The sequence below is a fragment of the Macaca mulatta genome, chromosome 15 (assembly GCF_049350105.2).
Source record: "Macaca mulatta isolate MMU2019108-1 chromosome 15, T2T-MMU8v2.0, whole genome shotgun sequence".
NCBI classification, from domain to species: domain Eukaryota; kingdom Metazoa; phylum Chordata; class Mammalia; order Primates; family Cercopithecidae; genus Macaca; species Macaca mulatta.
The window spans coordinates 53,859,405-53,873,141 of NC_133420.1; the positions used below are offsets into that span (position 1 = coordinate 53,859,405).

General features: G+C 35.1%; 1 protein-coding gene across 1 annotated transcript; it reads left to right on the forward strand.

The window, feature by feature from the left end:
* The first annotated feature begins 11,999 nt into the window (after positions 1-11,999).
* Positions 12,000-13,107, forward strand: OR13C3 (olfactory receptor family 13 subfamily C member 3). The gene has a single exon (XM_015117171.3). The coding sequence runs from the start codon at positions 12,133-12,135 to the stop codon at positions 13,084-13,086; it is 954 nt and encodes a 317-aa protein (XP_014972657.3). The 5' UTR covers positions 12,000-12,132; the 3' UTR covers positions 13,087-13,107.
* The last annotated feature ends 630 nt before the right edge of the window (positions 13,108-13,737 follow it).

The window sequence follows — 13,737 nt, forward strand, 5'->3', positions numbered from 1 at the left end:
ATGATTAGTGATGACGAGCATTTTGTATGTACCTATTAGCCATTTGTATGACTTATTTTGGAAGTATGTATTCTGGTCCTTTGCAAATTTTTAAAATGAGGGTTATTATTCTTATTTGTTTTGGATTGTTTGAGTTCCTAATATATTTAAAATATCAACCCCTTATCTGATGTATGGTGCTTTGGTTTGAATATTTGTTCCCTCTGTAACTTACATTGAAACTTAAACTTCAATGTGGCAGTAATGAGAAGTGGGGCCTTTAAGAGATGCTTGGGCATTAAAGTAATCCATTCATGGATTAATGAATTAATAGATTAATGGGTTAATGAATTAATGGACTTATCATGGGATGACACTGGTGGCTTTATAAGAAGAGGAAGAGAGAACTGAGCTGGCGTGCTCAGTCCCCTCACCATGTAATGCCCTATACCATCTTGGGACTCTGCAGTGTCCCCACTAGTAAGAAGGTTTTCACCAGTTGTGGCACATTGTTGCTGGACTTCTCAGTCTCCATAACAGTAAAACATAAATTTCTTTCCTTTAGAAATTTATCAGTTTCAAGTATTCTAAAAAATGAATTAAGACCTGTGGTTTGTGAAGTTTCTCCCATTCCATAAATTGTCTGTTCACTGTTGATTGTTTCCTTCTCTATACAGAGCTTTTACGTTTGTTGCAATCCCATTAGTCTATTTTTGCTTTTGTTCCATGTGCTTTTGGGTTCATTAAAAAAAATCGTTGCCCAAACCAATGTCAAGAAGCTTTTCCCTTATGTTTTCTTCCAGTAGTTTTATAGTTTCAAGTCTTACATTTAAATCTTTAATGCATTTTGAATTAATTTTTGTATATTGTTTGAGATAAGGCTCCAATTTTATTCTTCTGCTTGTAGCTATAAAGCCTTCCCAGCACAATTTATTTAAGAGATGGTCCTTTCCCTATTGTGTGTTCTTGGCACTTTTGTCAAAGATCAATTGACTATAAGTGCATAGATTTATTTCTGGGCTCTCTATTGTATTCCACTGATATATATTTCAGATTTTTTTATGCCAGTACCATGCTCTTTTGATTACTATTGCTTTGTAGCATATTTTGAAATCAGATTGTGTAATATACCCAGTTTTCTTCTTCTTGCTGTAGATTGCTTTGGTTATTTTTGAGACCATTTGTGATTCCATAAGAATTTAGAATTTTTTTTTATTTCTGTGAATTTCTTTGAATCTTTTCATTTATTTGTGTCTTCTCCAAAAATCTTTCTTCAGTGTCGTATATTAGGTTGATGCAAACGTAATTGTGTGTTTTGCTATTACTTTTAATGGCAACAACTGCAATTACTTGTGCACCAATAGTTTCAGTGTATAGATCTTTCACCTTCTTGGCTAAATATATCCTATGTATTTTTTATGTTATTGTAAATGGGATTGTTTTCTTAATTTCTTTTTCTCATAGTTTATTATTAGTGTATAACAACACAAATAAATTTTACATGTTATTTTGTATCTTGCCACTTTACTAAATTCGTTTATTAGTCCTAAAAATAATTTGGTAGAGCCTTCAGGGTTTTCTGTATATAAGAATATGTCATCTGCAAGCAAAGATTATTTTACTTTTTTCTTCCTCATTTGGATGCCTATACCTTTTGTTTCTCTCTCTCCTTTTTTGCCTAAATGCCCTGGCTAGGACTTCCAGGATGATATTAGAAAGAAGTGATGAGAGTAAGCATACTTGTCTTGTTCCTCATTTTAGAGAAAAAGCTTTCCACTTTATACCATTGAGTATAATATTAGCTAGAGGCTTGTCATATATGACCTTTATTATGTTGAAGTACATTCCTTCTACACCTAATTTGTTGAGTTATTTTTAAATCATATATTGAATTTTGTTAAATGCCTTTTTGTACTTGTTGAGATGCTTCTTATTATTTGTATTGCTTATCCTGTTAATATGATGCATCCTATTTATTGATTTGCATATGTTGAACCATACTTGCATCCCAAGGATAAATGCACTTGGTCATGATGTATGATTCTTTTAATGTATTGTTAAACTTAGTTTGATAGTATTTTATTGAGGACTTTTGTATCTGTGTTCATCAGTGATATTGGTTTGTAGTTTTCTTGTAACAATAAAAATCAGAGCAGAAATATATGAAATAGAAATTATAAAATAATAGAATGAATTAATAAAACTAGAAATTAACCTTTCACTAGGTTAAAAAAAGGGAGAGAGTAAATAAATAAAATTATGAATTAAAAAGAAGAAAGTACAACTGATACCACAGAAATACAAAGGATTATATGAGGCTACTGTGAACAATGATATACCACAAATTGAATAACCTAAAAGAAGTGGATAAGTTTCTGGAAACATTCAACCTATTAAGACAATTATGAAGTGCAAATCAAAACCACAATGAGATACTATCTCACACCAGTTAGAATGGCAATCATTAAAAAGTCAGGAAACAACAGGTGCTGGAGAGGATGTGGAGAAATAGGAACACTTTTACACTGTTGGTGGGACTGTAAACTAGTTCAACCATTATGGAAAACAGTATGGCGATTCCTCAAGGATCTAGAACTAGAAGTACCATATGACCCAGCCATCCCATTACTGGGTATATACCCAAAGGATTATAAATCATGCTGCTATAAAGACACATGCACTTTTATGTTTATTGCGGCACTATTCACAATAGCAAAGACTTGGAATCAACCCAAATGTCCATCAGTGACAGACTGGATTAAGAAAATGTGGCACATATACACCATGGAATACTATGCAGCCATAAAAAAGGATGAGTTTGTGTCCTTTGTAGGGACATGGATGCAGCTGGAAACCATTATTCTCAGCAAACTATCGCAAGAACAGAAAACCAAACACGGCATGTTCTCACTCATAGGTGGGAACTGAACAATGAGATCACTTGGACTCGGGAAGGGGAACATCATACACCGGGGCCTATCATGGGGAGGGGGGAGGGGGGAGGGATTGCACTGGGAGTTATACCTGATGTAAATGATGAGTTGATGAGTGCTGACGAGTTGATGGGTGTAGCACAGCAACATGGCACAAGTATATATATGTAACAAACCTGCACGTTATGCACATGTACCCGAGAACTTAAAGTATAATAATAATAATTTAAAAAAGACAATTATGAAGAAATAAAAAATCAGAATAGACCAATACCAAGTAAGGAGAATGAATCAGTAATAAAAATCTCACCCTAAAGAAAACCCATGTCTTGATGGCTTCCCTGGTCAATTCTATCAAATATTTAAAGACAAATTATTGCCAATCATTTTGGAAATTTTCCAAAAAATTGAAGAGAAAACTGATTTTGTGAAGCCATACTTTATCTTTCAATTATGAAACACCGAGATATATGTATCAAAATACTTTGGTCTCAGTAGAGCCAATGCTCAAGTTTGAGGTCTTTTTATAGAGGTCTTTTTTTTTAGAGGTCTTTTATACCCCACTGACCAGAAACTAAAATCTGGCATGTAAAAAATTAAGCCACATACAAAGCATTGTTGTAAACAAATTAGTACAGGATGCCTCTAGGGGAGTTTTGGACTTCAAATAGCACATTATTAATGACAAGCCAGGACATTTCATCCTTCTCTTGACCAAGTGCCAGTCCTCAATTTCCAGGCGATCATGGAGATAAATGTACAGCTAGCACACTTATTTAGTTCATCTTTATACAGTCAAAGTTGGATTTCTTTACCAGGCTCCAATAGCTACTCTACAACTAAGATAATATAATCTAAGCAACTGCATATTTTCATTAGTTTTCTATATGATAAATTGAACTAGGCTGGAAGTTCAAATTTTTTTGCCATGCTTGATTGATTATTTTACCAATGGAGAGTAGAAATAACAACAAATTGGTTTGGTGAACTTCCATGTAGTAGTACAACTTTGTCTTTGAAACCACTTAAATGATTTTTGAGTACTACTTTTACTTTCTTTCTTTTTGTATTCTCTACTCCTCTCTTTACCCACTCCCTGCCCACACACCGCATGTTTTATTCTATATCTTCCTCTGTTTAAAATTTTTTATTTATTTTTTGACACAGGGTCTCGCTCTGTCACCCAGGCTGGAGTGCAGTAGCACCGTCTCAGCTCACTGCAACTTCCATCTCCCAGGCTCAAGCGATTCTTGTGCCTCAGCCTCCCGAGTAGCTGGGACTATAGGTGCCTGCCACCACACCTGGTTAATTTTTTTTGTATTTTTGGTAGAGATGGGGTTTCACCTTGTTGCTTGTCTTGAATTCCTGAGCTCAGACGATCTACTTACCTCGGCCTGCCAAAGTGCTGGGATTATAGGCCTGAGCCACCACGCCCAGCCATGCTATATCTTCCTCTTTTTAAAAATAACTCACCACTACTGGTAGTGTTTGAGTTGGTGATCAAGATGTGAAAGGAATAATCTAGCTCCTTAATAATACTCAATTTAGCTGGTACCATCAGAGAAACACATTGCCTAGATTATTTACTTCAAATTAAAACATCAGTCAGATAGCTTTTTAACCTCCCCTCCAGTTAATCTATCTTTGACTAAGAAATAAGGCAGAAAAAGACTCAAATTAAGATGAGAACACCAAAATTATTCCAGTGTCTGAATTGAGATAGTGGAGCATTCTGGAGGAAATTAAGCTAGTAATGTTTTAGGAAATTAATCAGGAGATGAACTGAAGAGATATAGATAGCAATATAGTGGGTCTTCAGCTACCATACTCTGGTATAAGTATATGCAGTTTTGCTCTTAAGCTGTTTATTGGTGTGGCTTATAAAGCATTACATTCTAATTAACTTTTTTGTGACCTTTTAGAATTACTAGGCACATTAAAATAGGGGAGAGGAAATTACTATAGAAACATAATAACATTGTACTTATACATCATTTTCTACTAGTCATCAAATTATATTATATTCACTACTTTATAGATCTGTTTATCTTACTATGTTCAGATTTCCTTGAGAGCGACTGTAGCAATTTCATTCTCTTGAAGATAATAGATACTCAAAAATGTTTCTTATATGCCATAATGGATATGAACATATTTTATGAACTTCAAGATGCTGCTAGGTATTACTATTAAGAAGCGAAGCATAAGAAATGAAGATAAAAGTAATGTTTCACTAAAATTATCTCTTGGGGCTTATATAAATTTGTCAAAATATAACTCAATAAAATAGCATGGATATTTCTAAAAAGAAAGCACTCTATTCTCTGGGGAGGAAAAAGAAAAACTATACAACCCACTTTTGTTTTATTTTTATTATTTTATTGATAGAGATGTTTAGGTTTATATTTCATGTGTCAGTTTTTACTCCAAAATGTTGATGTAAATATATTATTCCTCATTAAAGTAATGGAATTTTCTAACTTAATTAATAAATTATCTAAAGTAATAAATTTTCTTAATTTATTAAGCCAGCTGTTATTTTTCAGAACCCAAATATATTTATTGGAAAAAAAGTTGTTACTTTAATAGTTTTGTGAGAAGTATTGGTTATTTTCTCATATAGATAATGTGACCATTATATGTCATGTGTACTTAATACAGCTCTTTTTCTAGCCCTCAGTTCTTTACAAAATGCTAAATCAGACACTGGATCTCTAGTACTTAAAAAACGCCTGGCACATATTAGTTTCCAGTACGTATTTTTTGACAAAACTAATATAAAAAGTAGGACACTAGAAAAAACTTCTTAAAATTTCAAATATAATAAATAAACACAGGTTTTTAAATACAAAAAAGTTTTAAAATACTTTTTAAAATATTAAAAGTCTTTTATTGATCATCATATTTCTTGACAACAAAAAATTGAGATAAATTAGCTTAAAGAAAAATGTATTTACCATGACCATATGGTTAAGTGTTAGAAAATTCCTGCTAAAGTATTGTTTTAATTACTAGTTGTATATAATCTATGAAAACATTATAAATATATTTCAAATTTTCATAATTATTAAACATGAAAGTAAATTTTTTTGAAGGGTATCTTTGAAGGGTATCTTTTTGTGATTGTCAGCCTATTTTATTTTATTTTATTTTATTTTTTGAGAGGGAGTTTTGCTCTTGTTGCCCAGGCTGGAGTGCAACAGCTGATCTCGGCTCACTACAACCTCCACCTCTTAGGTTCAAGTGATTCTCCCACCTCAGCTTCCTGAATAGCTGTGATTACAGGTGCCCGCCACCACGCATGGCTATTTTTGTATTTTTAGTAGAGATGTGGTTTCACCATATGGGCCAGGCTGGTCTTGAACTCCTGACCTCAGGTGATCCACCTGCCTCGGTCTCCCAAAGTACTGGGATTACAGGCGTGAACCACCGTGCCAGGCCAAGCCTCTTTTTAGTGTGTAATCAGATGTGGTAAAATAGCAGAGTGTCATGGCAATAAAGTTTGTTTTCTTTTTTAAAAATAATTTTTTTATTTTTTTATTTTTTGGCTGGGCATGGTGGCTTCAGGTCGAGAGTTTGAGACCAGCCTGGCCAACATGGTGAGACCCCCATCTTTACTAAAAATACAAATATTAGCCAGACATGGTGGTAGGCACCTGTATTCCCAGCTAGTATGGAAGCTGAGGCAAGAGAATTGCTTGAACCTGGGAAGCAGAGGTTGCAGTGGGCTGAGATCTCGCCACTATACTTCAGCTTGGGCGACAGAGTGAGACTTCATCTCAAACAAACAAAAAAATTAAATTGACGAATAATAATTGTATGTATTTGTAGGGTAATAATGATGTTTCATTACACAGAATGTATAGTGACCAGATCAGGGTATTTAGCATATTACTTATCTCAAACATTTATCATTTCTTTATTTTGGAAATTTGTCACCTAGAATGTTAGACTTTGTAGTTGTTACTAATTGAAATATTAATAGTGATTTTCTGACTTTGAACATTATTTTATCACTATATTTCAACTTACTCACTTATAGAAAGTGGAATCTTAGCTGACTTCTATGACTTCTATGATCTCAAAACTTCTATGATACTGCAATGAAAAAACATAAGAATCCTGGGTATATTTTAACTTCTATTTATTTAAATGTTATTTTGGAATAATTTTAGATTTATAGACAAATTGCAAACATAGTACAGAAGTTCCTGTGCTTATTTTCTTGATTATTAGACTTGTAATTGTGACTTATGTAAATACTACTGTGTGACTTTGAAACATTATTTATTTACTTCATACCTCAGTTTACTAATCTATAAAAAGGCAAATCTTACTGTGTGACTTCTGCAGAAGTTTTAAGCTCTAAGATTTTATGATTTTAAATATACATCCCTCACATGTTTCCATTTGTATTTTAATGCACCTTATACAATGTTTTGTGGGGTGTGTATGTGCATGAATAAATTATTAGCCTGCTTTATTAAGCCAACTGTTATTTTTCAGAACCCAAATATTTTACAGTGAACCTCAGTGTTAATATCTACAATGTAGCTTAATAGGCTTTGCTAAAGCATGTTAATTCAATAATACGCCTATCTGAATTCATACCCCAAACTATTCATTTCGGACTTTTTACTTTTGTGGCTTAAAACTTATGAATTTGCTTTTGTCCTATGGATTTACTTATTGCTTATCTGTATTACTTTTCATTTCAAAAAAATTTAGTGAAGACATCCTATATGAATTTAACTTATCAAAAAGAATTAAGGTAAAATAAGCAAAAAAGTTGAATCATAATGCACTTAATTCATAGCTAATATCCATTTTATTTCATTCATAATATCTACATCTTTTTTACTTCTAGCGTTACATTTTAGTAATCATGATTTGAATTACTAATCTCTTACTTTGAACGAACTTTGCTCTGGTAGATATATTTTAAACCACGGAGCTCCCACATTTCATAAAGTGTGTTTCATGAACCTCGGCCCCTGTTTCTAAAAGGTATGTGGGCAGGAGAGTGCTACTCCAGTTGTGAGCTTTAGTTCACCCACAATCTGTTCCCAGCACCCCTCTTAATTGGGTCTGTGGGACACTGTCCCTAACGCATCAGAAGTTTCTCCATTCCGCAGATCTCTCACTCCAACTTTAAATTGCTCTGGGAATTGGGGAACAATTCCAATAACTGCTGCATAACAAATATTTACTCTTCTACATCTGTAGAATGCGACCTCTCTTGCTGAGCCTGACCTTAATTCAGAATGCTGACATAAACACTAAGAAAAAGTACTCGGTTCTTCTAGGAGGTGGACATAATTTATCACTATAAAGTAAGTCCTGAATCATATGAAACTTATAATTAAACTCTATAAGTAAAAGTGCTATTCAATATGCATTTTAATTTGAATAATATGAAGCAATATAGGTACCAATTCATTATCACCAAAATACAGCCATGAATTATTAGTATTATTTAATTATTACTTGTATTATGTTAATTAATCCTTAAAGCAATTTTGATACTCTATATATTTTTTAGAATATTCTACAAGTAAAGTAATGCAGGTATGCAAATAAGAAAACTGAGGCTGTAAATTGCAGGCAAAGAACTTCAACCCAAAGGCTTTGATTCTAGTGTTAGGCACTTTTCTACTATGCCGCCAATGTCATATATATTGAAATAAGTATTAGGTGATCCCTCTATGCTTACAGTACATAAACTGCTCGTTATTTGTATAAGAGAGCAGATTGTCAGTACTGAATGAAAGGTATATATTTTATAATTAAAGCCTGCTATGAAAGAATTAATGTGGCATACCAATGTTGTCCTGCTCGTGAATCCACAAATACTGCACAGGGAGGGAAATTGCATGAGTCCAGAAAGTAACCTTTCACCTGTTTCAAAACCCATGTATTATGTGCAGTCCCTGTGTTAGACTTAGGTGTGGAAGAATGAGCAAAACAGACAAGCTCTTTCCCTAAGTCTCCTTTATCTCACAATATACAAGATAACTAATTTAAATTGTCAGGAGCAGAAGACAGTGGATTTGAATTAATGTTTTGCTGTTCATTTCCTTTTGTATTTGTGACTGTCCTTTACCCAGTGTTTCCTATGGCTATTTCTGTACCCCGCTTGAGGCGTCTGAAGTAGTATAAATAATTGCCCCTTTCTCTGGGTACTGTTGAAAGTATATTCAATTTGTTTTTGTGACCTCAATTTTTCTGTAGTTCTCACTGACCATTTACTGCTTTTGACATTTGATTTCTATACAGATTTTAATGCCACTTTTCAGGCAGCATAGTAATATGAAGACAGTAGACTTTGGATCTCTGCCTGTTATTAGACATGTGACCTTGGCACAAAACATGGCACATAGGAAGCTACAATAAAAGTTGTCTGAATAAATGCAGAGATTTTCCTTCCTTCCTTCCTTCTTTCCTTCCTTCCTTCCTTCCTTCCTTCCTTCCTTCCTTCCTTCCTTCCTTCCTTCCTTCCTTCCTTCCTCCCTCCCTCCCTCCCTCCCTCCCTCCCTCTCTTCCTCCCTCCCTCCCTCCTTCCTTTACCCTTTCTTCCTTTTCTTATCTCCCTTCCTCCCTCCATCCCTTCCCTTCCACCCTTCCTCTCTTCCTCCCATCTTCCCTGCTTTCTTTCCTCCCTGCCTCCTTTCCCTCCTTCTCTCTCTCCTTAAAGCTGAATAATAAAAATCAACAATCTATTGTGGGCTCAGTTTTTTTGGCTTAAAGATTGAGATTGTATATTCTCTTCCTTGTCTTTCTCTTCAAAGTTTAAATATTTCTATTGTGTATCCTTAACTAAGTTTTTCCTGTAGTAAAGATTCTGTGAGTTGGATTTCTGACTCCCGATAATATCTGCTCTACACAAAACTTCCCAGTGACTATCATGTGACCAACAGTCACAGTGTGGGGAAGAGTGGGTGTGCTACCATTCTCAAAACCGTTAGCCCATGCAAAATCTACACTTGTGATTTTCACCAAAATTACATCTAGTAGTGATTATGTAAAGATCAATTTTCAGGCCTAGTCTGTAATTAGTGACAACTCCACTAACCTAAGTGCTTTAATTCTCTGAATTACATTTCTACTAAAAAATCTTGTAACACCATCTTCTATGAGATCAAATTTAGAGAACCGCTGAAGTCTAATGGGGTAGGTGCTTACCCCACGCTCTGTGCTTTCTAGTGAGGGACCTCTTTTCCACTAAAAGAAATGCCAATTTTTCTGCCCAATTTTAGAGACTTTCTATATGCACCTGTCAGACTTTCTTTCTCAGATGTGTTTCCCACCACTCTTTCCCAGAAACTCCCTTGTTCTGCCAGTTGGCTTACTCCTAACTTTGGTCTAAATTCTCACTTTTGAGATATCCCTTTTCTCTTTTAACCCTGTCTCATTCTTTTCCATACTCCCAGGGTCAGCTGAAGACTGAAACTCCGGACTTCTCCTTGGCCTAATTTAGTTCTCATAAAATTCTTCCTTCTGGGAAAAACTGTAATTTTCACATAAGCTATAGAAAGTGACTATAAATTATTTCGATATGTTCTTTTCTTATATACCTACCTAAATTGCGAACATTGTAATGACAGGCACTTTAAAAATGCTGCTTTTTAAAAATATGTGTTTCAATAATATTTTAAAAGAGTATTTAAAAATATGGTGTCAATCTGGAGTTTCTGTAATACATCAAAGAATTATGCTCTTGAAATTTTCCATGTTCTTATTGCCAATCTATATAATAAGGCAGAAGAAAATTGGCTTGAATTAGAAACATCTAGATAATTGGCCAACTCAGTATAGACTAAGCCTTGCTACTCAAGTGCTTTTGGGACCAGTGGTGTAAGCGTCACCTGGGCACCTGCAAGAAATGCAGAATCTCAGGACCTGCCCTGAACACTAAAAGACAATCTGAAGGTTTTTAGGTTTCCCAGATGCTCACCGGGTGCAGTGGCTCATGCCTGTAATCCCAGCACTTTGGGAGGCTGAGGTGGGCAGATCACAAGGTCAAGAGATGGAGACCATCCTGGCCAACACAGTGAAACCCTGTCTCTACTAAAAATACAAAAGTTAGCTGGGCATGGTGGCACACGCCTGTAGGTGGAGGTTGCAGTCAGCCCAGATTGCGCCACTGCACTCCAGCCTGGTGATGGAGTGAGACTCTGTCTCAAAAAATAAATAAATAAATAAATAAAATTTCTAGATGCTTTACATGTATATGAAAATTAGTGAAGCCAGAACTAGACTTGGTGTCAAAAATATTAGCTTTACATTCCATTTTATTATTTACTGCCTAGTTAACCTTGGCCAAGTTCCATATTTTATAGTTGAAAAATGGGGTTAATATAAAGAATATTATAATTTGTAAATTGTAAAGTGGTATACATACACATATATACATATTTATATGAAATATTAAGACACTATTACTATTTTTATCAGTTGACTTAAATAAGTAAATTATCAAGACAGACTCTTAAACTACAGAGTAAAATATGTAAAGAGACCACGTTACGTTCTCCAAAGACTATCATGTTTATGTGGAGCTGTTCTGTGCAATGGTCTTGTCATAGGAACAGTCATACAAGATACTATGAGATCAACAACTAAGTATGCCTTCAAACAGTTGTCAAATTTCAGGGTATGCGATTCAATGTATTGTTATTAAATGTCTATACAATACACAATTAAACTAACTATAAGGTGTTAGCATCAGACCTATAAAAAATATAAACACACAAAAATTTCTGTGAAATTTTAACCACTTTGTAAATTGCTGAATTAAAATTCCAGTCTTGTTGAGTAGTCTTTTGCCCTCTTTACTGCTTGTTTGCTGGGGTTGATGAAATGAAGATGTTAGGCTTAGAGTTGTTGATTGGCCAGGGGTTTCAGAAACCTCAGCTCGGGAGAGTGTCCTCAACTCAGGAACACGTCCTCAAGAGCAGGAAAGGTTCTGTCTGCATGTGTGTCTGATCGTAGGTAGATCTTCACATATTGGCAATGAGGTATAGGTACTTCCATCATTCCCAGATTCATTGTGTTCTAGTCACACACATTACTGAAGATAACTGGATGTCAGAACTTCAAGCAAGCACTCCTTCTAATATGTGCCAAAAGAATAATTGTTCAGGTAATTTGTACTGTTTGTTTCTTGGCAGTAAATACATTTTATGTTAGATCTTCTTTTGATTTCCTGAAAGCAGATGACATGGGTGAGATTAACCAGACACTTGTGTCAGAATTTCTTTTTCTGGGTCTTTCTGGATACCCAAAGATTGAGATCATTTACTTTGCTCTCATTCTAGTTATGTACCTAGTGATTCTAATTGGCAATGGTGTTCTAATCATAGCAAGCATCTTGGATTCTCGTCTTCACACACCCATGTACTTCTTCCTGGGCAACCTCTCTTTCCTGGATATCTGCTATACATCCTCCTCTGTTCCCTCAACATTGGTGAGCTTAATCTCAAAGAAAAGAAACATTTCTTTCTCTGGATGTGCAGTGCAGATGTTCTTTGGGTTTGCGATGGGGTCAACAGAATGTTTACTTCTTGGCATGATGGCATTTGATCGTTACGTGGCCATCTGTAACCCGCTGAGATACCCCATCATCATGAGCAAGGTGGCATATGTCCTGATGGCTTCTGTGTCCTGGCTCTCCGGTGGAATCAATTCAGTTGTACAAACATTACTTGCCATGAGGCTGCCTTTCTGTGGGAATAATATTATCAATCATTTCACATGTGAAATATTAGCTATCCTCAAGCTAGCTTGTGCTGATATATCCCTCAATATTATCACCATGGTGATATCAAATATGGCCTTCCTGGTTCTTCCACTGATGGTCATTTTTTTCTCCTATATGTTCATCCTGTACACCATCTTGCAAATGAATTCAGCCATAGGAAGACGCAAGGCATTTTCTACGTGCTCAGCTCACCTGACTGTGGTGATCATATTTTATGGTACCATCTTATTTCTGTATGCAAAACCGAAGTCTCAGGACCTGACTGGGGAAGAAAAATTGCAAGCATCAGACAAGCTCATTTCTCTGTTTTATGGGGTAGTGACCCCCATGCTGAATCCTATAATCTATAGCTTGAGAAATAAGGATGTAAAAGCTGCTGTAAAATATCTGCTGAACAAAAAACCAGTTCACTAAGGAAACCGGGACATGTAGGTCTTTGTTTAACAGTCACAAAGATGGACTCATAGGTAAATCAGCGTCAACCTTTTTTGGAGAAACCATGGTGAGAGAGAGAGATTTTTATCCTTTGCCTTTCCTAGCCCTGCTCAGCTAGAATCACCGAGAGCTACAGTTTGCTACAAACTCCAACATGCCCTGATCCAGATTTCACAAACATAGTTAATTCTCTTAGAATCTCTTCCCTTGTGATGTCTGAAATGAGTGTTTTTGTGTAGAAACATAGTGGAAAACAATCACACTGTAAGTGTTGGAAATAGAGAGGCAATAGTAGAAAATCTGCAGTTCCGTAAACTACCTAGGTGATATTGGATAGATTATTCTTTCTTTCTAAGACATAGTTACCTTACTTGTAATAAGGAAATAAAATAATACAAAAATCCAGGTCCCAGTATCATTTAATGTTTCAATAAGTTGGAGGAAGCACCTAGCGTAATACTGGCTTCACAATGTCCTAGCATTTCAGAATTGAAGCTAAGACTCCATAGTGAGGACTAAAAGTTGCTATTTATTCCCTCTTTTACTCTCAGCTAATAATTACTAGAGCCAGATGTCTCACTGAAAGTCACCTCATTAAGGTAATATTTTCTAAAATTTTAAAATTCTAAA